We start from the raw sequence: 27,362 nt of genomic DNA on the forward strand, positions 1-27,362 counted from the left end.
ATACGTATTTGCCTGAAATTATTCAGTTAGGGTTTTCGCAGAACAAATGTAAAATAAAAATTAGAAGTACGAGATTTGCGACTCTAAAAAGAGGACAATAAGTACCTTTTTACTTTGACGGTACAGAGCTTGATATGAGATAAATAAACCTCGATTGCGAGCGAGCAAATCTTAAACTAAGACTTGTATAACTTTCTGACTAGCATAGAACACGAGTTTCCACGCGTGCGCCAACGCTCGACGAGTTGAAGAAAATGTGGGATAAGATACAATTTTATACTTTCCCGGGGTGAAAAATGCTAGCCGTACTGAGCTATAAGAAATGATTATTTAAAATGTTTGAGACCATCAGGCAAAAAAAAAAAAAAATCTTTATTCATGTAGGCCTATCACAGACACTTATGAAGCGTTAATACATATGTTTACATAATTTTAAGGGGATGATAACGTTCGCCAACTTATTCCTAAAGCTACGAGGGTTCCAAACGCGCCCTGGTCTAAGAGCCATTCATCATATATTCAAAAATAGTGTTAAGACCATTGTTTCTCCTAAATAAACATTTAAAACAAGATAATTATATAATAATAGGCACTGCAGTTGACTGTCAGTTTTTACATAGGTAGATAGACTTTTGACTCCGTTGTAGTCGCGTGACCCCAAAACGAGTGTTTTGGCGCCATTTTTATTTATTTGAATTTATTTATGGAATTTAATTTCTAAATAATCTTATTGTTTATTGTCAACTTATAGTTCATTTAAGACGATAAAAAAAAGAATCAAATAACTAATAGATATAATATAGTCAAAGTTATGTGGTCAAAGTCCACTCTGTATTATCTATTCTCTATTAGAGTCAGAACGGCGGCGGTTATCCGAAGCTCCAATTGTGGACCTTTTGACAAAGATTACATAAACTAGCTAAACCTAAATAAGTAAAACCCATAAATAAAAAGTACCTAGGTAACTAGATCGGTTTTCTGAGTAAGATTCTTAAAAGAAAAAGATCTCAGGAAGACACTTAAACTGAGGTTGTTCAAGATGCGTTATGGATATGTGCACGTGTGTTCAGGATCGAATGTTTTCGTAGGTCACGTTTTTAGGTACCGAAATTGTAACGTATACCAATTTCTTATAGGAAATTGACAAATCTAATGAAGTGTTTTTACATCATTGCGTCTTTTTTGGAAGTCTTGTGAATCCAGGTATATCTGTTAAAAACAAAATTGGCACCTGTATTCCAAAAGTAGAATCTAGAAAGGACGAATTTTAGCACACTGCACTGTTATCAACTCTCGGTAGAAAAATATACAAATAATGAACGTGTAAGAATAAATGGGAGTAATCTTCTCCTATTCCAAGTTCCTGGCGGGAGTGCGGTGAATGCTCAAATGTGTACTATGTATATGTATAGTAGGTATATGCGTATGTATAGTATAGGCGGTTAAGAGAATTAGTGGGTTAATATAGTATAAATTTTCTGTAAATCATAAAACTCTTTTGTGGAAGTCTTGTGAATCCAGGTACCTATTTGTGTTAAAAACAAAATGGGCACCTGTATTTCAAAGGTAGAGACGATAAGTTGGCCTATAAACAATTAAATGGATTAGTTATGCTTTATCGATAGATTGAGGTACATAAAATATTTGCTAAAATTACTTAGAGATATACCTGCCTAGAAGACTAATGATACAGAGTATACTCCTAGATAGTAATTTACTTAATGCTTAATAGGTTATATGCTAAGGTTGTAAGTAGATGTAGATTCGAGACAAGTAAGTAGGTACCTATCATCAATCACAGCGTAGGTAGGTATACCACCACACCGATTTCCTCTCACAATAGTACAATTTGAGTACAATCAATGCTCATCTTCGGGAGATAGGTGGACTCCTTATACCTACCTAGGTACATTGTTAATGTATACAAAATGTAGAGTCGAATAGATGTACGTACTTAAAGGCATTAAATTCACTGACTGGTTTTGTTTCGCGTCGTATACCCAATGTATATCATGTGAACCTTTCACTGTTTATATTTACAACGCTGAACACAGTACAGACAGCAACCTTTGCCGACTTGTTGCCGACGAATAAAAGAAAAAGCAATGAACTCTATGCAAAATGTATTATTTTACAATCTAACTTTCGTTTAGTGATCGCAGATATGTTAACAACACGCACGTGTAGTGTCTCTTTTGTGTTTGTACAGAGTTTGTGGAATAGGAAAAACACACTTCGATAAACACAGAAATCTTCACCGACACATCGAGAAAAAAAACAACATTAAACTCTATGCAATAATCTTTGAAAAAGAATATTAAACATCATTACTTTCATTCCGCGCCTGTCAAAATTAGGAATAGGTTTACACGTACACGTACCTACACGTTTTACATTAAAATTATCAGTTTTATACAATAACACATTACTAGATCTCGAAATTATCCGGTGATCCCTTTAGAAAAAGGCTGTTGTGTCTATTATGGTTTTATTTGGTTGACATTAGTGTTCGGTACATACCGGAGCGAACCTCTCTTCTTCAGCGTTCAACAGATCTCCCACAGAAGATGCCTTCGCCTGGCTCGCCAAATGCCTCCTATTCAGCACATAGGACAGCTCATCCAGGTATCTTAACGTTAAATTAGCCATTTTACACAATCACTGATATAAACAAGAGCATTTAGCGTCACACGATTGTTACAAAGAAACGTTCACAGGTTCACGTAAACAATTTCCACACTGCACTAACAACACGTCCTTTCACATCCATTGCTGGCGCGCAACTGGCGGCAAGATATGCCCCGCGATCGCAGTTTCGTTTCCGAGGTCAAAGATTATTAAATAGATAGGTTAAAGTTATTTGTATCCAAAAATACACAAGACAGATTCCCTTACTAACTTAAAACCATAAATAATAAATATGACGATACTTCCTATTTTGTCCGCGCAGAATATCTCTTTTTCCGTTTCCTGAGTTGATAAAATTTTAAATCATCAAGCGTTAAGACTTCTAGATAACCAGGGCCAGTTTTTTAGGACAGATAAAAAGCCTACAACTTGTAAAGTTCTTTATCTGAGTATTAGGCCCGTAATAATAATAAACAAAGCTAAGAGCAGATTTTCAAGTATAAGCCAACCTATGCTTCAGAAGAACTAGGGAACTTATAGTAGTACCTACCTAGTTGCGACAATTGCAATGCGACGGCCGATTGGCGCAGTGGGCAGCGGCCCTGCTTTCTGTGCCCAGGCCGTGGGTTCGATTCCCACAACCGGACAATATTTGTGTGATGAACATGAATGTCTTTCAGTGTCTGGGTGTTTATCTATATATAACAAGTATTTATGTATATTATTCATATTATAATTATTCATCACCCATAACACAAGCTATGCTTACTTTGGGGCTAGATGCCGATGTGTGTATTGTCGTAGTATATTTTTTTAGTTTGGTTTTTTGTCTCGGAAGTACTACCTTAATGCTTATTTCTGCCTCTCTTCTTTTTTTTTTGTTATTTATAAAGTTTGAATTAGGCAACCTGGCCGATAAAAAAAACACATAAAATACTATATAAATCCAAATTAAAATTAAATAAGAAAAACTGAAAATCATGGGTTCCGGTGTAACTACAGCCACACGAGGATTAACATCTTTGCCTCAGTCTGATGGACAAAGGGCGCCACGTTGCAGGATGTATTCGTTTCATTTATTTGTTTTTTTTTTTTATTTTACATCTTGTTAGTACGGCAGGGCCACTTACACTAACTAGATAGAACTAAATAATTTATGGATGAAAATAAGACAAATGACTGGAAGATGACTTTAAACATTATACAATGTATATTTTTACAGTGTACTATAGTGATACTCTGCGAATATTGAAGTAAAGGTCATTCAATATTCTCAGAGTATCTCAACAATTCGCGGAACAATGCTGTCCACCCTTCATGGAATTGATCCTATTGAGCATTGCTGTGTTCATACCCTGCGAAGTGTTCTAAGCGTACCAGGGGCGGGCAACTCTGTTTCATGATATTTAAAGAAACAATTTGAAGCCGCTGCGCTGCATCAAAGAATGCCGCGTGCGGCGTACATCGGCAGGAGAATTTGGAATTTTATATCGAAGTGCCTATGCCATGCTGTAGTGTTTAATGTTTTGGTCGTACTTTATGTAGCACCTACGTCGAACAGATGTTATGCTAGGTAGGTATATTTTTGTAGGATTTAGAAAGTAATGACGTTGAATCCTTTACTATAACCGAACACTTCGCGTGATGAAAAATAGAGTATGTTTTACTTTCGTTTATCTATTCATATTTTTCATCCTTTAACTTGACTTTACTATTTATATTCTTATTTATTATAATACCATAAGTATAAAATAGAAAAACAATTTATTCAACAAACAACAAGGTACTCACATAAAAAGCAAAATTTACAAAAAAAAATAAGTCCCCAAATTCTCCTGCGGGTGTACAGACATTTTGATATTTAACAGACTATACACAGTTCGTTTCAAAGGTTCCCTAACGCATACAAAGTAACGGTTCAAAGTTCCTCTAAGCCAAACGACACGACATAATAGTTGAACTCATTTCATTGTTTACGTAACCGACAGCGTCAGGCAAAAGTGTCCATGACGTGACGACAGACGAGTGACAACGCGCAACTTTACGTGAATAGTAACGAGTGAAATAACTACTGGCCGCTTGACAAATATTAGGAAACCGTTGCTGAGGAGTTGCACTATTTTTGATATACGAGTGAACTATTTAGGCAAGTATTTCAATTGCGGTAAATATATACTTCTTACTTTCATGTTCTCCTAGTACTCATTTTCGAACATGCACCTATAACGACCTTTCTGGCGCAACGGTGAACGCTGTGAATTTAAGTTGAAGGTCCCGGGTTTGATTCCCGGAACGGGCAATTTGGCAATTTATAATTTCTGAATATTCGTTGGTCTAGTGGGAGGCTTTGGCCGTGGCTAGTTACGACCCTATCGACAAAGACGTGCCGCGCGCTAAGCGATTTAGTGTTCCGGAACGATTTCACGTAGAAACCCATTAGGTGTAAGACTACAATACTCCCTAACAGGTTAGCCCGCTACGATCTTAAACTGCATCATCACTTACCAGGTGAGATTGTAGTAGAATTAAAAAAAAGTAAATTAAAGTGCCTCGTTGGTTGACATAAGCACCGTGCGAATACGGATCGGATCACAAATTGAGTTGGGTTTGATTCCCGAGAAAATTTATGAGGCATTCTGTCAAATATTTTTAGTAACAAACCGTAGTTAGGAAGTTTGCCATTCTTTTATCGCGCTTGATAGTAATAAACACGCCTATTCGCATTGGAGTAGCTTGGAGGGTGTTAGTCCTATATGCTTTTGGAGGAAAATTTGCTGACGAAATTAAATAATTATAATCAACAAAAGAATTTAATGTTAAAATTTTAACACATTTTCGCAGACAAGATATTTGAAAAGTAAGAAAGCAATATGAAATGCATTGAAATGTTTTAGTTTGAATAGGAAAACTTTTATAAGACGTACTCGTATATTAAAATCAGGAAGTTTAAAGGTGCACCTTCAACATCATTACTGTGACCATTGTCCCAATGAAATGGTACAACGCAATCTCGATTTTCTTGTCAGAAAAACTAATTTTCCCTTTGTCTTGGAACTGTTACGGCAATCGTACACAAATCCTCGGGATACGCAGACTAAAATCCTAACCATCAAACCAATGTTGCACATTCTTATACAATATGGTTTAAACTTAGAGACCAGGAGAACATAAAGGTTTAAAGCATAATTTTGTCCCACGCCAGAGAAAAACTTTAAATAACTACAAGAAGCCATCGATAACTTCGAATACAGGGATAACTTAAGTTCATTGAGAGATCTTATCAGTGCTCCCCAGTCGGGCTTCTGTTAAAAGCAGAAAAATCTGATCTAGTATATGTCAGAACAGGAATGTACAAAGCTTGGTTCCGTATTCATGCCCTATAAGATTTGTGTGCGTGTGTGTCCAATATATGACCATTTAAATTGGTGCTGATATTGAGCCTTATATAGGTAACAAACAATCACATAAACAAATGGACAAATTTCATAATTTATAATATTATTACAGAGATTGCTCGTTCGCAATTACACATTTGTTTTAGTGGGAAAACGTTATTATTTTAAAGAGTTTTTAGGATTTCCTGTTTCACAATTCTTAAAGTTACTAAGAGGATGGCTAAAAATATATTTAAATATTTTTTAATGCATATAAATATTACGGAACTGACAGGATTTAAACCTACGACTCTCCTACGGCCGATGCCGCAATTAGTATATGCCTTTTTATATCAGTCTTATAGCGACTGTAGACTTTTTATATATGCATTAATAAAATATACAACGTGTAAATGTAAACCGAAATAGTAATGTACAGACTTTAGAGGTACATTATGTCCTATCTCTAAGACTTCTCTGTGAAACCGAAAACCTAATAGTTTTTGAGTAAACCACTGCCATAGTTTTTTCTGAAAGGAATCAGATACAGCTCTAACATCACATACAAAATTAAAATCATTTTATTAGGTACGCGTCGCGTAGCGTAGATACTATGCGCGTGTTGGCCTTTTATCTTCAAAAGGGTTGTCATAAGAACACTTACAATGTTTTGAATTCGTTTGTATGGATAAATAAATATGCTTCTTTTGATTTAATATTTTTAAAGGAAGTATGAAGTGTACTTATGTATTCTTCAACATTATTTCGTAATTCGGTTACACGTTGTATATAATAATAAAAATTAAAACACTATTAAAAGATAAAATATAATTTGAACAAAAATAACAGCACGGAATCCTAAAAACTCTTTATAAAGAATAACGTCGCCTGGCTCAAATATCACTCATCTGGTTATTGATCCTCTATTAAGCTTCGGATGAGGGTTTTACAATGTAATGGCTCTCGAGCCAGTAAGCATAGACAAAATGTATAAAACATTGTGCAGACATAGAGACAGTGTTATGCAATTATATCGACCTCCGTGGCGCAGTGGAGACTGTCGTGGTCTTAGAAGTTGGAGGTCCCTGGTTCGATCTCAGGTGGGGACAATTTGAAAATTTATATTTTCAAAGTTTTTTGTAGTATGGTAATCAGGCTAGAGTTTAGGTTAGTAACTGATAATAGGCATGAAGACAAATTTTTGAAAAACTACGATGTTCGGAAGTATTTATGCATAAAATATATCTTATTTTTGGAGAAATTCAAGGGTTGTTGTTAAAAATTGCAAATTATATGTCGAGAAATTATTTCCCGTGGAAACGCTCGCCGGGTGTCATGGCCGTACTCGTGTAGTCATCGGAAAATTAGAGCTTTAGAAAGTCCTTGTTTAATGGATGAAGATAATAAAAAAACTTAGCAACTGATAGTTAAAATCACAAAATATTTGATACACGCAAAGAAAGACACATGATACAGTTCCAGCGATACAAAACTATGTTTATATTCTGCGTTCCCATGTCATGGTGGACCGCTAGAAATCGCAGTTTTACTTATTGAAAATAAACTACTACAATCTCACTTCGGATATACTTAAATAAAAATACGTTTTTCATTAAACATAAATCATACACGTATGACATTAGATAAATACAAAATGTTAGCGACTCTTTGTTACTGCAATCATGCCTATTATATCGAGCTCCCTAATGCAGTAAAGACGGGTTTTAACGTTTAAATGTTTTTAAAGTGGACTGTAACAATTTAATATTAGAAGTAAAAATAAATTTTTAGTGCAGTTTACTAGGCTGCATAAAATTACAAATTAATTTAAGGGTAATTGTATCTTTTTATAACAAATTACCAGATTAAATCATCGAGATGTCTCTCAATAAGTTAAAAGTTTACATAAAACGTAAGCTTATAGAAAAATCCTATTATAATATTGAGGATTACATATATGATAAAAAAGCTCTGGTATGTATTGCTCTAACTTCATAGCTCAACATTAACTAGACTGTGAGATGGTGATAAAAAAAACCTGGCTAAGTTTGTTGTGGGCTCTTCTTAGACCAGGGCGCGTTTGGAACCCTCCTAGCTCTAGTTTAAAGTTAACGAATGCAGTTATCATCATATAACATTAGTGTAACATGTTAATTTTATGAACGCTTCATAAGTGTCTGTAATAAGATCTACATGAATAAAATATTTTTGAATTTAAATTTGAATTAAACCCTGGCGGGGACAATTAGAAAATTTATAATTTTAAAGTTTTCTGTGGTCTGATCATCAGGAAAATTTTGGAACTGACGGTCTTGAGTCGTGGCTAACTATCACCATAGCTACAATATAGCGCGATTTAGCTTTCCGGTATATATGGGTACAAGCTTACAGGTAGGCCCGGACCCGGTCAGATTCCAATCAGGAGCTACCATGCAAAGGAATAAAACAATAATATCAAATTAAAACAAAAGGAGCAAAGGGATCAAAAGTAACTTTCCAACCGGTTTGCTTAAAATATTTTTATAATATTTAATGTTCAATTCGCACATACTTCACTGGGTGTTACATTATTTCCTCCAGCTGTCAGCGCTTTAACGGGAAACGTGTTGAAATAAACGGATGGCTCGTTATTCCTTGTTAGTTTTTAGACATCCTAATGTTTATTGTTACAAAATCGTTAACATATTATAACTATGTTTGAACTCTCAATGAAAAGTGTTGTTCTCAAAGATGTGTGAAGTCTTCCAATGAAATTACTGTTGAACTCTCGATGTTTTTCGGACTTATTGTCGCAATAGGTTGTCCTCAAAGTGTGAGAAGTCTAGCAATTGTACTACTGTGAACTCTCGATGTTCTTCGGACTTATTGTCGCAATAGGTTGTTCTCAAAGTGTGAGAAGTCTAGTAATGGAGCTACTGTTGAACTCTCGATGTTCTTCGGACTTATTGTCGCAATAGGTTGTTCTCAAAGTGTGAGAAGTCTAGTAATGGAGCTACTGTTGAACACTCGATGTATTTAGGACTTATTGTCGCAATAGGTTGTTCTCAAAGTGTGACAAGTCTAGTAATGGAACTACTGTTGAACGCTCGATGTCTTTCGGACTAATTGTCGCAATAGGTTTTTCTCAAAGTGTGAAAAGTCTAGTAATGGAGCTACTGTTGAACACTCGATGTATTTAGGACTTATTGTCGCAATAGGTTGTTCTCAAAGTGTGACAAGTCTAGTAATGGAACTACTGTTGAACGCTCGATGTCTTTCGGACTTATTGTCTTAAATAGATTGTTCTCAAACGCGTGTGAAGTCTACCAAACCGCACTGATCCACCATGGTGGACTGCAGTCGAAACCCTTCTCATTCTGAGAGAAGACCCGTGTTTTAAAGTGGGCCAGCAATGGGTTAATACTGATGATAGTAAGGTAGTTATATGTTGACATAATAAAACTGATTAGATGATTGCCTGATTTAGATAGATAAAAAGAACCCGGTATCATCGCGCAAATAAGGAAGAAAGTAACTATTCCTTTAAGAACGTTAGCTAATATTACAAACAGAACGAAATATATAAAATCGGGAGATTAATTGTCTACACAAATTCCTAATTCGTTTTAACTAGGCCTAGTTAGAATCAGTTTTGCAACGTGTAGTCTGTCTTTTCGTAGCGACACTAACACCGGTTCGGACAGCTATTTTAATACGAAGAAGAAAATAACTGATACTGAACTACATTCACACGATATGTTGTTCGCGACTTTGTCTGCGAGTTTCGGTTTTTTGAAAAGCCAGCGGGAAAGAATATTAGGCATACCTACTTGAATTAATTTGTTTTTAATAACAACCGTCTATGAAAATACATTCTCAGAAATAAGCAACCTAGAAGAAGTCTAAAAATATCTGAGAAATTGGTTCAGATTTGACGGAGAAAAGTCTAAAAAATTAATATGTAACATTTTAAACATTCATTTCTTTTTAGTTAGTTTAAAAATACTAATATTGTTGTCCTTCGTTACATTGCACAACGAATTATCATATTCAATGTCGAATTATGCTAGTCATTGGCTATCTACGTCCGCTTTCTGTCCAATCCATTTAGGGACCGTGAATAATAAAAACGCTTATCGTAAAAAACATCAATCACCTAACTAAACTAAAAAGACCTGTAAGTACAACAATAAAAATCTATTTTACTGGGGCTTCCATCCTGTAGATGGACATAATAAGTCAAAGTCAAAGTCAAACATTTCTTTATCCAAATAGGCACTTTTGATGCGTAGGTACATTACATGTAAAATATGACATTGAAGTGATTTGATGGCGATAACTAAATTCGTCAATTAAAAACTAAAGCTACGAGGGTTCCAAACGCGCTCTGATCTAAGAAGAAGCCCACGACAAACTTAGTCGGTTGTTTTTTCTCGTTATCACCATCTCACATCTGGTTAGAGCAATAATTTACAGCCAAGCATTTTTATCGTTGATGTAGTCCTTAATATTATATTCAAATTCAAAATTCAAAATTCAAAATGTATTTATTTCAAGTAGGCCTAATATAAGCACTTTTGAAACGTCAAGTCTGTCTGTTTGTAGTGATTCTACCACCGGTTCGGAAGGCAGATTCTACCGAGAAGAAGCCGGCAAGAAACTCAGCAGTTGCTCTTTTCCAACATCAACAATTTACATTTTGCATTTTAACATTCATTTTTCTATCTTGTGTGAGCTGAAAGCGGAGCCGGAAGCTTCCAAGCAACCTTGTCATTAAAAAATTCATCAATTGTATAGTAACCTTGCTGTAATAAGTGTGTTTTAACAAATTCTTTAAACTTGTGCATTGGCAGGTCCAAAATCACCTTAGGAATCATATTATAAAAGCGTATACTCAATCCCACAAATGATCCCTGTATCTTACGCAGACGATATGCAGATGACACTAATTTATGACCATTTCTTGTAAGTCGACTGTTTATGTCCACTTTTTGTTTATAAATACTAATATGTTGTCTTACAAATACTATATTGTTATAAATATATTGTGAAGCTACAGTAAGTATGCCTATTTCTTTAAACTTCTCACGGAGGGATTCGCGTGATTTAAGTTTATATATTGACCGTACAGCTCTTTTCTGCAATATAAATATAGTTTCGATATCAGCTGCTTTACCCCATAACAAGATTCCATAGGACATAACACTATGAAAGTACGCAAAATAAACTAGCCTAGCTATTTCAACGTCAGTAATCTGTCTAATTTTTCTGACTGCGTAGGCAGCCGAGCTTAGTTTACCCGCTAGTGAATCTATATGGGCACCTTACTGTAGCTTATTATCCAAGGTCACGCCCAGATAAACTGTGGAAGTCTCTATTTTTAGTGATTCACCATTTATCATTATATTTTTATCAATTTTCTTTACATTTGGTAAGATAAATTCAACACACTTTGTTTTTTTTGCATTTAAAAGTAAGTTGTTAACTGTAAACCAGTGCGACACATGCGACATAACACGGTTTACTTCGTCAGAGTTATCTTTACTCCTATCAGTCTTAAAAATTAGAGATGTATCATCTGCAAACAATACAATGTCGCATGTTCCACTGACATGGTACGGTAGATCATTTATATACACTAAAAATAGAAAAGGACTCAAAATCGAGCCTTGTGGGACACCCATTGAGGTATTTGAACCCTGAGACTTTGCATCATTTATGCAAACTCTTTGGGTTCTATTGCTGAGATAAGAGGCAACCAAATTTAGTGCAACGTTTTGGATACCATAGTGGCTTAGCTTAAGAAGCAAGGTTTTATGATCAACACAATCGAAAGCTTTAGGTAGATCACAAAAAACACCCATGGCATTCTGTGAACATTCCCAGGCATCATAAACATGTTTTATAAGTTTAGCACCTGCGTCCGCTGTGCTACGACCTTTAGTAAAGCCATACTGCTCAAGTTATTTACATTAAAATGATATAAAAGTTGATTTAATATAATTTTTTCAAATATCTTACTAAGAGCTGGTAAGATTGAGATAGGTCTGTAATTGTTTATATCATTTTTATTACCAGATTTAAATAGAGGAATGAGTTTACTATGTTTCATTAGGTTCGGGAAAGTACCTAAATCAACACATTCATTGAAAATTATGGCTAAAAGAGGAGCAATGACGTCAATAATATGAGATATTACCTTTACCGACATTCCCCATATATCACCTGTTTTCTTTAATTTTAACAACTTGAAGTTTTTAATGATATCCGATGCATCTGTACGTTTGAAATGAAATAAAACTTTGCACTCATTTATGTTGCCTCTTAATAAATTCTGAGCTGCAGTAGGTGAGGAATTTAGTGAATCTGTTAACAAAATAGGAACATTCTGAAAAAAGTTTTCAAAAGTACTTGCAACTTCTGCATCAGTAGTTACCATATTATTATTAATAATTAATTCAAAATTTCCGTCTCGAGATTTAGTTTTCCCAGATTCATTATTAACAATTTTCCAGGTTGTTTGTATTTTGTTTTCAGATTTTACTATCCGATCTTTAATGTATAGCGACTTAGCTTATCTACAAACATTTTTAAATGTTTTGGAGTAACTTTTTACATATTCAAGGAAAGTTGGAGTCTTATTGTATTGTTTTTCATCATATAGCTCATACAACTTATCCCTGCTTTTGTAAATGCCTATAGTCGCCCAATCACTAAACCTCATTTTTTTATTAAAATCTATGTATTTAATATTAAATACTTTATTAAATGCACTTTCTATTTCATTGAAAAGCGTACGATAAAGATTGTCGGGATGACAGTTTTCAAAAAAGAGAGCAGGAATTTTGGCTGATATTTCACCTTTAAATCGCGTTAGTTTACTCTGAGTTATCGGCCTGTACTTAACAATATGTTTATTTCTATTTGTACCAACAACAGTAATTTGTTGGCCACAATGATCTGACCTTAAATTGTTTAATATCGATTTACCTAAGATATCACAGTTAAAAAAAATATTATCTAAACAAGATGCTGAAGTTGCTGTGATTCTAGTAGGTTCATCGAAAGCATTATTCAAATTAAAGCATTTAAATAAGTTTAACAACCTAGTCGTAGTAGTATTATGTAATAAGATATCAACATTGAAATCCCCGCATACTATTACGTTTTTAGTAGACATACACAATCGCTTAAGGACATCTTCCATTACATCTGTTGAGCTGACTGCCTTCTGGAGTTGGTCGCGCTCCTCTATGACCAGAGTGTGTGCACTGTTTAACTCTGCTAGTTCACCTTTCAGTTGGGAGTTCTTAGCTATAATTGCTCTCAGTTCAACTTCACTGTCATCTTGTTCCCTCACCAAGTCAGCATTTACTTGTTTGAGTGACTTGAGTTCACGGAGGGCATTCTTTAGTTTCAATTGCTCTTCCAATGCAGCCGCTCTTCTGGTTAACATTGGAGGAGCCATTTTATAGAACTTGTCTCTGAAACACACCAAACAGTGTATGTAAGTGAAGGAAAATAGATGACCTACAGAAGAGAGAGACCAAAGGAATAAAAGTAGGATTCAAATTATTATTAAACAGAGTAATATTAAAGATCTGATTAGAAATATAAAAACATACTAGTTTGGCATATCCAACAGTTACAAATACTATTTTTTGCGCTGACTATTGAAGTTATTTCTAAAATGTATTAATTACTAAAGTAGATTACTAGAACAGTGACCTATATCATAAGGTGTGCATGAGTAGATGCTGTAAATGTTGACTGAGACAGTTTCAATAATTCTTTTTCTTTACTTCCACAAATCCGTCAAGTAAAGCAAGAATGATTTTGTCAGAGTGTATATAGGGACGTGTCTCGTGATCAACGAGAATGTACTGTGTAGGGAGTATTTAATAGCTAGCGGATATTATAACGTGATAACAGAGAACGATAAAGAAAATAAAAGCAATACTCCCCAGTAAAATCCTTTGAACGTAAATCATACGTCGTTACAGACGTTGGATTTTGAATTCTCGCCGGACGAACCTCCTGTCACATGGATAGTTCGCTTTTTGTGCTCGCTGAGTTGATTACACTTTTTATGACTATTTATCTAATGAACAAACACTTATTTACAAATAATTTACACAGTTTTACGAATATTAAGACTAAAATTAAAACTTAAATTATAAATAAAATATGAGCAGCTGATTTTACGACATGTCAGCTTGACAGCGACCATAGTAGTGTAATACTATAGTAGGACTTTTCTATAAGCTTACGTAGTACAAACTTTGAAATTATTAAAAGACATCTCCAAGATATAAACGGGTAGTTAGTTTATTGTAAAATTATAAACAATTTCCTTTAAATGAATGACTTATTTTATGTAGTACCTATATATATTGCACTGCAAGATTATTTTCCTTCTAATGTTTTCTTAAATTTAGATATATTTTTGTGAACATACAATATGTTTTCAAATACGTATTGGCTAAAGACTGTCATTATCTTAACATCTTTAAATGTATTTCTCAATAACTCTCTCGGATCCATTTTATAGAGCGACGAAGAGCCCGCTGCAGCACAAAAATAGTGCCAATATCAAAATTCAAAAAATTCAAAATTCATTTATTTCAAGTAGGCCTAATATAAGCACTTTTGAAACGTCAAGTCTGTCTGTGTGTAGTGTCTCTACCACCGGTTCGGAAGGCAGATTCTACCGAGAAGAAGCCGGCAAGAAACTCAGCAGTTGCTCTTTCCCAATATCAACAATTTACATTTTACATTATAAAATTCATTTTTCTATCTTGTGAGAGATGAAAGCGGAGTCGGATGCTTCCAAGCAACCTTGTCATTAAGAAAGTCATCAATGGTATAATAACCTCGTTGTAATAAATGTGTTTTAACACATTCTTTAAACTTATGCATTAGTAGGTCCAAAATTACCGTAGGAATCATATTATAAAAGCGTATACTCAATCCCACAAATGACTTCCGCACCTTTCGCAGACGATATGCAAATGTCACTAATTATGACCATTTCTTGTAAGTCGACTGTTTATATCTACTTTTAGTTTATAAAGACTAATATGTTGTCTTACATATACTATCAGCAGCATTACCCCATAGTAAAATTCCATATGACATAATGCTGAGAGTGTAACTAAAATAGACGTCATGGGGCGTATCTCCTTAACTACATAGGCAGCAGAACTAAGCATGTTCGATAAATTATTTAAATGAGGGTCCCATTCAAGTTTAGTATCTAACGTTATTCCTAGAAAAACTGCTGTATCCATCAGATTCAATTCCTTATTACGAAGTATAATGATATACATAATGATGGGTTATATACCATTCCAGAAAAGCTTGGTGAAATTGTGGCCTATTCTTATTCTTATTGTTTTCATGCCAAGGTCATTTCTAGAAGCTTCCAATCTCTTTAACTTTTGTTATAATAGGTTGGGGAAAAGGTCTTTTCGCATTATAGTATGTATGAACTTGTAATAAATTCTCTTTGGCTATGCTATTTGTATCTAGTTGGTTTTGGTATCATTAAAAGTTTGAAGAAGATAGTTCCAAATTCCATTTAGGAAAATTTGTGATTTTTATTGGTTTTTCGTACTGCGAAGATGAGTGAATCTAATGAAGAAATTCGATACATTTTGTAAGCTGGCAGGTGTGACTTAGTAACTATGATAATAATTACAGAATATATTTTTTATTTATAAATCGAAAAGAAAATGAAAACAGTTTGTTAGTATTCCGTGGTACGCGCGAACACAAACAACAGTCGAGAGCGGCGGCATGACGGCATTAAAGGGCGTCACGCCGTTTTACGTGACGGCACACTGGTCGTATTTACTGCCAACGCGCCGCTAGATGTTACAAACCAAAAAACTACCAGACTTTTAGCATTCAAAAAGTAAGATGATAGAATTGCACATTTATCATTAACGACATCGTCGCCTAGACTACAAAATTTTCCTTATGCAACTTAGTATTACCAGATAATAATAGGTATCTACGCAAGTCGAGGCAAATCTATGACCAATCCGTGTAGCATTACCACTGAAAGTAATGTATTTTGTTTCGCAAAGCGTTTACTTCTGATATCGTAATTGGGTTAGCTCAGCGTGGAAACCTACATTTCTTTTATTAAAAATGTTATTTGTTTAGCTCTAGACTTTAGACAGAACAGCCCAGTTTGGACATCCGAATCTGGGCAACCGAATTTCATTAACTTTAATTAAGTTTCAACACAACAAGATATGATCGAGGCTGTGGTGATAGTTTATATAATTACAATAAAGATACAATTGCATTGTTACTTTAAAATGGACAGTAATATTAAACATTAGTATGTTGGAAAAGAGCAACTACTGAGTTTCTTCTCGGTAGAATCTGTTTTCTGAACCAGTGGTATAGTCACTACATATAAAGTAGGCCTACTTGAAAAAGATTGAAAAAATTTTGAAACAATCTTATCAACTTCGGTATCGAAATGCTTACAATGCCGCTAAGCGATTTAGTGTTCCGGCGCGATGTCGCGTAGAAACCGATTAGAGGTATGCCATACTCGTCTTAGACCGCATGATCACTTGGTAAGTGTGATATTGCAGACAAGGGCAGACTTGTAGTGGAATAAAAAAAAACATTTAACCATACCACATACACACACATTTTAGTAAGATTTGATTTGACAGCAGTGTCGAAATTTGAATCTTCCTAGAATAAGGCAAAGATCGATACCTATACAGCCTCTTAAATAGTCTGAACTTCAGCTACCACCTTAAACGATAAAAAAGTATCATTAAATTTCATTATTACGGAACTTGGCTTATATTGTCTTTACTCAGATTTTTTCTAAAAAGTTTATTAAACTTTTATTTATTCTAGTAATTTATTTGCGCGGCTACTTTTTATGGCTTGATTGATTTTGAACAATCTTATTATGATTACGTTGATTTCGTCATCAGACAGCCATTTGCAGAATATAGGCATCAATTGTTGTTCCAAGCAACACCAAAAACCATACTTAGTTGTAAACAAATTTAACTTTTATATTGATTTAGCTTCTTGATCGTAGATAAAATCATGTATGTATATTTTCATTAAAAAAAAAGCCTCTTGTCACAAAAAAGCTGTGTTTAATGTACTCATACCCCAGTTGCCTTACGTAACAGTTGCATAAATAGCGATTTTATTGGCGGTTTATCAAATATTTATTTTTATAATTCGAATCATAATTTCAGAACCTTAATAATAATCCTGAAAAATGATTAATAAAGTAGAATGAAGTAGAATTGAATACAAAAAGTACGCAAAGCCGAAGGTAACTACAAGTTCTACCATACAATGAATTCCCGCCGCCATCTTTGTTTCCGCTCGCTTTCACTGCAATTAAAAGTGGTACGTTTTTTTTGCAAACTGATAATATGCCCGCAACTTTGCTCTTGGATGGTTATAGAACAGGTTAAAGTTTACCCGAAGGAATTTTTAATTCGTGACTTTATTATTTTCTTCCCTTTTTTATCAGTTGAAAGTGATAGGTAAATTTTAAGCAGCAATCTCATGTGAAGTTATGACCCTGTGTCTATCAACATGAGGCGTAGGTATTTAGCCTCATGTGCCAGTTCGGTACTCAGCATTAAATATAAATAAATATAAATATACTACGACAATACACACATCGCCATCTAGCCCCAAAGTCATTGTAGCTTGTGTTTATGAATATAATACACATAAATACTTATAATATACAGATAAACACCCAGACACTGAAAAACATTCATGTTCATCACACAAACATTTTTTCGGTTATGGTAATCGAACCCACGGCCTTAGATGCAGAAAGCAAGGTGCACACTGCGCCAACCGGCCGTCAATGCTACTTAGCGGCAGATAAACATGGATTTAGTACTTCCCCGAACGAGCTCTGTCACAAAAAGCTCTTGGGCTACTAACAGTGATTTGAATAAAAAAATGTACAGACAGGAATCACTCGTTTTAACTGTAGATATAGACGATTGTTACGTCATCGCGCGTGCGATTCGGATCGCGATGCATCTGACAGCGAGATGAGGTTTGATTGTTATTATTTCTAACGTAATAACGCAGTCATAACGAAACGTCCGTACATACTCTACACATAGATATTACATTTACTTGCTTATAATGTGGGCCGGTGAAAGCGATGATAGCCTAGTGGATAGGACTTTGGCTGCCGAGGGACTGAGTTTGATTCCCGGACTTCACAGTTGAAGCAAGTGCTTTTTTAATCGCTTAAAACACACATAACTTGGTGCGGTACGTGCTGGAATTCGAACTCGGCCCTCCGAAAACAAGTAGTGAATTTTCTTGAAATAAATTCATTTATTTCAAGAAAATTCACTACTTGTTTTCTTAATTTTCTTGAAATAAATGAATTTATTTCAAGAACGCCAACCACCTCATAAATGAGCACTTGACAGACGTCAAGTCCATCGGTTTGAATTTATGGTAGAGTCAAGCGAGAAGGATGATTCAATCGAGAAGGAGCCGGCAAGAAACTCAGCAATTGCTTTTTTCTAACAGCAATATTTTTATAATTCTACTAGCGGTACCTTGCGACTTCGTTCGTGAATAAGTCAACTTTAAAAGATAGACATATGCTGTCTTTTTTTGGAACTTTTAAATGGGAACAAATTTGTCATTTATCATTTTATCATTACTTCAACCGTTTACTCAACGCATGCAGCGGAAGCTCTCAAGAGAAAAAAAACAACCCCGAACTTGAAACATTGTATAATGGTGCTATGCTGCTATTGGTGTTAGCGTGATAATATATAACATATAGCCTTCCTCGATAAATAGGCTATCCAAAACTGAGAGAATTTTTCAAATCGGACTGGTAGTTCCTGAGATAATCGCGTTTAATTAAATAAACAAGCCTTACAACTTTATAAATATAATAAATAAATATACTACGACAATACACACATCGCCATCTAGCCCCAAAGTAAGCGTACAGCTTGTGTTATGGGTACTAAGATGACTGATGAATATTTTTATGAATAATATGCATAAATACTTATATTATAACATAAGCACCCAGCCGCTGAAAAGCATTCATGTTTATAACAAAAATATTTTTCCAGTTGTGGGATTCGAATCCTTTCGAAGCCTTTGATTCAGGAATCAGGGTCACTGCCCACTGCGCCAATCGCCCGTCAGTCGTTTATATATTAGTATAAGATATAGGAGCGGTGATAGCCCAGTGGGTACAAGCTCGACTTCGGTTTCGGGGGACCGAGTTCGAATCCCAGCACGCTCCTCTAACTTTTCTAAGTTATGTGCGTTTTAATTATTAAAATATCACTATGCTTCAACGGCGAAGGAAAACATCGTGAGGAAATGCGCTGCATGCCTGAGAGTTCTACATAATGTTCTCAAAGGTGAGTGGAGTCAACCAATCCGAACTGGGCCCGCGTGGTGAATTACGGCCTTAGTCCCTTCTTATTGTGGGAGGAAACCGGTCCCTGTAGAGGGCCGGTAATGGGTCGATATGATGATGATAAGATATATAATATTTCTTCCGAGTGTAGATCAAAAACTCAACAACAAAAAATTCAAAAAAATAATTTACATGATTAACTCGTCGATTAATGAAATGCATCCAAAAATAAATAGCAACTATTTCTTATTTTATTATTTACTAGCGGACCCCAGCGCCATCTGTCGGTCTGATTTGTGAATCTAAACCATCCAGGGTGCCAAACAAACGCATACCAAAAAATTCATTCAAATCGGCCCAGCCGTTTAAGAGGAGTTCAGTGACATACACACGCACACAAGAAATTTATATATAAAGATTTACAACGTTGCATACTGAAATCGAATCCCGCCTTGTCGCAATCTTAACTACATCGTTTTGATCTATGTGATGGGAAAGCATTGTCATAGTTAACTCTCTGACAGCAACTGTGCGGTTTCCCTCGCTACACTACACTACACTACATTACACTATCGTATTTCCCTACCTGGCCGGTGTGCGTGCACCAGTAAATAATCTCAGGGCATCACCTTTCACCAGCGATACTGACCTTCCGCAACATTTTTCGCTTTACACATTTAGGGTTTTTTTTTTAAAACTTGGTGGATAAAATGCAGTCTATGATGATAGCGGGCTAACCTGTTTGGGAGTGACAACCGATAGCCAAACCCATGACATCGTACCGGAACGCTAAATCGCTTAGCAGCACGTCTTTAGACAGCCAATTGGCGCAGTGGGCAGCGAACCTGCTTTCTGAGTCCAAGGCCGTGGGTTCGATTCCCGCAACTGGAAAATGCTTGTGTGATGAACATGAATGTTTTTCAGTGTCTGGGTGTTTATCTGTATATTATAAGTATTTATGTGTATTATATTCATAAAAATATTCATCAGCTATGTTAGTACCCATAACACAAGCTACGCTTACTTTGGGGCTAGATGGCGATGTGTGTATTGTCGAAGTATATTTATTTATATATATTTTATATTTATTTGTTGGTATGTTGGTAACTAGCCACGGCCAAAACCAGACCAGACCAATAAGGTGACCTCCCAGGCACAACGGTGTGTGCTATGTATTTAAGTAGGAGGTCCCGGGTTCGTTTACCGGCGTGGGCAATTCGTGAATTTATAATTTCTGAATTTTCTACGGTCTGGTCTGGAAGGAGGCTTCCGCCGTGGCTAGTCACCACCGTGCCGACAAATACGTGCCGCTAAGCGATTTAGCGTTCCGGTACGATGTCGCGTATATACCGATTAGGGGTATGGTTTTTGTGTAACTGGCATACTCCCTAACAGGTTAGCCCGCTACCATCTTGGACTGCATCATCACTTACCAACAGGTGACATTGCAGTTAATGGACTTTTCTTTACACTTACAACTACTTGACGAGATAATGGGTAGACATAATACACGCGTGGACAGCATGCTAGCACTACAGGAATCAAATCCACCACGCAACCCATATAACAAAAAGGCACTAACCTATATTATTTTCAACGAGTTTTCTTTGCATCTCCAAGCACTTTATTGAGCTCGTGCAATAAAAAATAATTTTGGCATGTTAGTGTAACGGTATTGTAACTGTTTTTAATTGATGTAGGTACGTAACAGAAATAGAAATCCGACTGGTTTATTTTTAAACTAGCGAATGCAGTAGCATCTTTATAGAATGCGTCTTTTTTATATTATGAAAATTAAGCTTAATTTGCTAGCTTAATATACTCCGCGAAAGGCAGGATAATTTATTTATTTATTTATACTCTTTATTTGTATACCACTCAGAAACACAAGAGAAAATTAAAGAACAAAGTCATAATATGGATAATCTATATGGTGTAATTTATAATTTCTTCAATCCTTATACTCAACACCAAACAGATCTTCGACAATGTAACCTCTACGCACGTTTCGCTCCGAAACCGGAGCATCCTCAGGAAAAGTTGACTTTACATACCGTTAAATTGTTAAGAAGATCTGTTTGGTGTGGAGTATAAGGATTGAAGAAATTATAAATTACACTATATAGAGTCTCCTGCTTTTCGCGGAGTATAGCTAACTAAGCTTAATTTTCATAACGATTGATAACTAACAACAATTCAATTTAAAATTAGAAATGATACAAGCACTTTTGAAATGTCTAGTCGTTCTGTTTGTAGTGAATATCACATAATGCCCCCAACATCGATTTGAGCGGTAGGGAGAGTATAAACTCTATATCTCTATCTCCTACTGAAGAAGCACAGTTGCTGGCGACCTCTCTCATGGCCTCCTATGGAGGTATTCGGATATGACAGTTTAGCTACGTGGCTTTTCATCCGCCATATTAGATTTGTCATGACGTCATACAACCTTAACACGGAGAACTCTAAGACTAATCCAATAACACCCCTTTGGTTTAAAGTATTAATTTCTTAGTGATTATTTCGATTCAGGTTTATTTATTTCCAACACAATATGAAACTAATTGATAGAAATACGTCGCATCGCAGAATCCGTATAAGTGTCGGCTTTCTAAGGTCAGTATGAACTAGGGTGTCCATTTCGCGCGTTTATCTCATATTCTGTCCCAGTTTCAAGACCTCTATAAGTCTATACTCTATGGCTGTTTTAGAGTTGGTTTCGTTTGATTTCCATCATTTTAGCTAAGTTTAAAGAAAGATTTTGAAATTTACTAGAACTTACGAAATAGTATGGATGATAGAAAAGCTTGTGTATGAATTGCTATAACTTCATATCCAAATATTAATTCGACTGTGAGATGGTGATAGCAAAAGTTCATTACCTTAGGAATCAAAATATTAATCAACAAGAAACAACCTGTATACTGTAAAATAATTGTTTGTAATCTCCTTACCTAAGTACTTATTTTTATACTACCCACATTTAGCTGTAAATTTTTGTTAAGTACTTATTATTTATCGCCATTTGTCATAAGTTAATCAACATTAGTTTAGTTTAGCATAAATGTAATTTTAGAATTTAGGATGTAGTATTCACGACCAATGATTGTCGACGGCGCAGGGTGTAACGGTAAAACTTTTAAGAGTTTATGTTTAACACCTTTTAAATGTAATACTTTTTTTATTATTCGATGAAATAAATAAATAAAATAAAAAAAAATATCCGGCCAAGTTTGTTGTGGGCTCTTCTTAGACCAGGGCGCGTTTGGGACCCTCGTAGCTTTAGGATTGAGTTGGCGAACGATGCTATCACCATCCTCTTACAATGATGTAAACATATATGAATTAACGCTTCATAAGTGCCTGTGATAGGCCTTCATGAATAAAGAAATTTTGAATTTTAATTTTATTTGAATTCGTGATTGAATGAATAAATGTACTTTTATTTCACACCACGAATGCAGTGTACGCAATTAAGCGGCCTTATCATTGAATAGTGCATAGCGATGTCTATCAATGACTTAAAAAACACACAAGTATAGAAAATAGGTAGGTTTTGTATTGTGCAGATATCAATATTATGAAAATTAAGCTTAATTCGCTATACTCCTCATAACAATTATTCATTGTAAAGTCAACATCTCCTAAGGATGCTCTGGTTTCGGAGCGAAACGTGCGTAGAGGGTACATTGTAAAGATCTGTTTGGTGTGAAGTATAAGGACTGAAGAAATTATAAATTGCACCACACAGACTCTCTTGTTTTTCACGGAGTATAGCAAATTAAGCTTAATTTTCATAATATATCATGGATTTCCGCAAAGTAACGCCTGCTTCTATCCAATACACATACCAGTATAAATATTGATTTTATATGTTCTGTTTTCTGTACTTTTTATAAGAAGATTTTTATAAATCTCTTCAACCAGTGGCGTGCTTCTTGCAGGGTATGCATACACCAGGAAAATTGCATAAAACGGCACAAATTATCCTCCTATTCGAGTTATAATATCAATGTTAGGGTATACAGTGCTTGTGTGCATGTATGGAGTGCACGCCACTTCAACTCAACTTTTATACCTCTATATATTTTTTACCTCTTCTTTTTCAACTCCAACTCTTAGCTCATACTTATCTTAGCTGCAATTGCACTAGTTTGGAGTGTGGTAGTTATGTTGAAAAAATATCTCTAATGAGTTACTAGGCGGCATCGTATCAGAACGATAAATTGCTTGGGGCTCGACTTCATCGGGGTGGTAACTTTTAATAACCTTCGTAGCTCAGCGTTGTTTCTAAGATGGCCGGTCGTTGGTTCGATCCCCGAATGGGGCAATTTGGGAATTTATAATTTCTGAAATATCTCTGTCTGGTCTGGTGGGAGACTTCGGCTGTGGTTAGTTACCACCAATGTGCTGCCAAGCGATTTAGCGTTCCGGTACGACGTCGTGTAGAAGTCGATTAGTGGTAAGGCTTTAACTGCCATACGCTCCGGTTACCATCTAAGATACAATCGTCGCTTACAAACAGGTGAGATTGAGGCCAATTTTTTTTTTAATTTGGACGCGGCAATGTCCTGACTTAGGATATAGTCATGGTAGCTCTACTCTGAGACAGTGTCTGTAGATTAACTCCTCTCCCTTTCTAACGGTAAATATCTATCCGGTGAACATAAAAAATATTGAGGTACCAAAGAATAGCACTAATTCAATACAGACCCTCAACATTTAACATTTCTACTTTCTTCATTCATTTTTATCTTCATTTTCGCTTTCTACTTTGACGGTCGATTGGCGCAGTGGGCAGCAACTCTGCTTTTTAAGTTAAACGCCGTGGGTTCGATTCCCACAACTGGAAGATGTTTGTGTAATGAACTTGAATGTTTTTCAGATTCTGGGTGTTTATCTATATATTATAAGTATTTAAGTATATTATTCATAAAAATATTCATTAGTCATCTTAGTAACCATAACACAAGCTACGCTTACTTTGGGGCTAGGTGGCGATGTGTTTATTGTCGTAGAATATTTATTTATTTCTAACTATAAAATCTCTTCTCTGCAGAATATGTCTTTAACTATTACTTCTGTTAATAATACATGAAATTTAATATTTAATAATTAAAAATATCCTCGTCTTTTAATTAACCGTATATTAATTACACTACAAGTAAAGCACTTGCATTTGATAGCCTTTTAATGAGAGAGTTGTAAAAAAAGAAGTTGTTTGCAGTTGTGTCGTGGCGGCCATCTTGGATTTGAAATTTGCCATATCCTACTAATCAAGCCCTTTTATTTGATACCTATATTGTGGAAGTTGTGTTTTGAGTTGTGAAAAAATATATAATCCGCCATTTTATAGCGGCGGCCATTTTGGACCAATTTTCATCAAACATAGCTAAGTACACTCACGACTAATTCAACTTTTAAATAATAAGAACATAATCGAAATTGGTTCATCCGTTCGCGAGCTTCAATGCCACAGACACACACACACACACACACAGATATCTCAAACTTATAACACCCCGTCGTTTTTGCGTCGGGGGCTAAAAACGAGTCTCACCAAACGAGAGAAAATTTCAGTACCCCATTTAACCCTAACCCCACTATCATAAATGACCCATCTGCAAAATTATTTGTTTGAATATTCATCTTCTGATCTAATATATTCCTACCAACTTCTAGCAAAAACTATCACAAATCGTTCGTCAGCCCACATGGGTTATTTGATCCAAACCCACTTCTAAAATTGGCTACAAACATCTAGTTCCGAAACAAGAGTTACAGTAATTTTATAAAGTGGATAAATTCTTAAACTGAATAATTATTGATATCTATAAATTCATATTTGCCAGATATATTATCAGATTAATGAGGATTATTTTCAAATGCGCTAATAATGAATATTTAATTAATAAGTAATTTTCAAGAAACCATCAAAATTATATTTAATTCCCAACCAATGTTTATGAATGTGGGCACTTTGAGATTATAAATATGGGATAATTTTTTATAAACTTTTAGTCTTGTATGAGACTAGACTAAAAAATAGGAATAAAAAAAATGCTCAAAGCTTTAAACCAAATTCTTAATAATAACTCGGCCTAAGGACCAACAAAACGTTTTTTTGTTTATAATTGGGATATGTGCTTGCACCCAGTAAGTTTATACTTACGTGCCCCGTCTTTATGATCCATAACACATGTGCACGTGTCCCGGATGCACGTGCGTCCTTAACTATACCTACCCAGCACCTACCGACTCAATGCTATTGTAAAGAAATTCTATCATCAATGTTCTTGCGATGAGGAACATCAAAAGAATAATTAAAAGTGAATTAGGCAAAATGACAGTAATAAAGGAATGGAAAATGGAATATACTATAAACTAGCTGTTTCCCGCGACTTCACCTGCGTTTGTTTTTGATGTGGCATTCAATTCAGTTGTTCTAAAAAAAAATTAAGTATTCAGTATCACTAAGCCTTAAATGAGGGGTTTGCTGCTGTCCGCTGAGGAGTTCTGTCCTCTATCTCCAACCACATTCATCATATCTACACAAAATTTGGGCAAAATTAAACTTCTATAGTACAAAATTAATTATTTATATCGGTTATAATTTGTCGGAGTTATGATGTAAAATCGTCAAAAACTTTCATCCCCTCTCCCAAAGGAACCGAGCTTAATGTCGAGATAAAAAGTATCCTATATTAGTCAAAGTCAAATAAGTCAGTTCTAACACTTCCTAGAATATGTGTACAAAGTTTCGTGAGGGTCGGTTTAGTAGTTTTTACGCGTGAAAGCGTAACAAAAAAACGAAGCGTGTGAAAGGGAAGCGATAAATAAATAATATTTATAATCCCTATCCCTATCCCTACTAATATACTATACTATGGTTATAACAAAAAAAACAACCGGCTAAGTTTGTTGTGGGCTTCTTCTTAGACCAGGGTGCGTTTGGAACCCTTGTAGCTTTATTTTTAAGTTCATGTTTTTAGTAATCGCCATCAACTCACTTCTATGTCATATTTTAAATGTTAATGTACGCATCAAAGGTGCCATCTATATCCCTATTTGAATAAAGATATATTTGACTTTGACTTTACTCCCCGCCTATCTTACTAAAGTTCATTGGGGGCTTAGTTAGCAAGTTAAGGAAGGAAAAACAAACTCGCATTTGTAATATTAGTACCTAAGGATTTTTCGGTTAGATTGTCAACTGAAACACATCGATATTTGGAAGGAGCCAGTGGATACTCATCGATATGTTCAAGGTTGCCACTGTAATAATAGATAATGCACATGGGCAGTTTTCAACTTAGTTTTTATATCCAAATAGGTTAGGAGGATTATTTATATTGTGCAATGGTATAGTCTACACACCATTGCTTTATATGGACCTGCAACGCTGTGTTTGTATTCTCATTGGTACCCACTCTACTACTATTACAATTTAACGCCACGCCTCTCGATAGTCGAGCTGTTGCAAAAGGGACAAACGTTATTGTAAATTATATCGCTGTGGTACAATTCACCATATATTAGCGTTTTTGAACGTATCCTATATATTAAACTGATTTCATTACACAAATTTAAATGACTTGTAACTTTGTTCTCTTTTATTTATTTCTTGTGTGCAATAAAGTATTTTTGATTGATTGATTGATTAATTATAAGGAAAATGTAAAAAAATGATCCCTTGTTTAAGGAATTCTCAGTACTAGGGCAGAGTTAGGATCTTAGACCGAGAAAGTGACACAGTCTCCTATTTTAAGTACCTACTTCTGTAACTATTTATAATTAAATTCTGTTCTATAAAACACAGTAGGTACCTACAGTTCTATGTACATTGTACTCGTACCATAGATTTAATTGTTCTGTATTCCGAGTAACGTAACCATTTTTTAATGTTTTTATCTTGGTTTTTTTGCTTAGAACGCAACTTATGATTTATACTTAGA

The 27,362-nt window shown here is 35.1% G+C and overlaps 1 protein-coding gene across 1 annotated transcript in view; it reads left to right on the forward strand.

Annotated features, from left to right (window-relative positions):
• Positions 1-2,358: 2,358 nt before the first annotated feature.
• LOC120627884 overlaps positions 2,359-27,362 on the forward strand; it is a 41,725-nt gene continuing 16,721 nt past the window's right edge. Inside the window, exon 1 of the mRNA XM_039896000.1 lies at positions 2,359-2,625. Coding sequence (XP_039751934.1) covers positions 2,568-2,625 — 58 coding nt within the window. The 5' untranslated portion in view covers positions 2,359-2,567. The remainder of the gene's footprint in view (positions 2,626-27,362) is intronic.

Source organism: Pararge aegeria, chromosome 12 (genome assembly GCF_905163445.1).
Source record: "Pararge aegeria chromosome 12, ilParAegt1.1, whole genome shotgun sequence".
NCBI classification, from domain to species: domain Eukaryota; kingdom Metazoa; phylum Arthropoda; class Insecta; order Lepidoptera; family Nymphalidae; genus Pararge; species Pararge aegeria.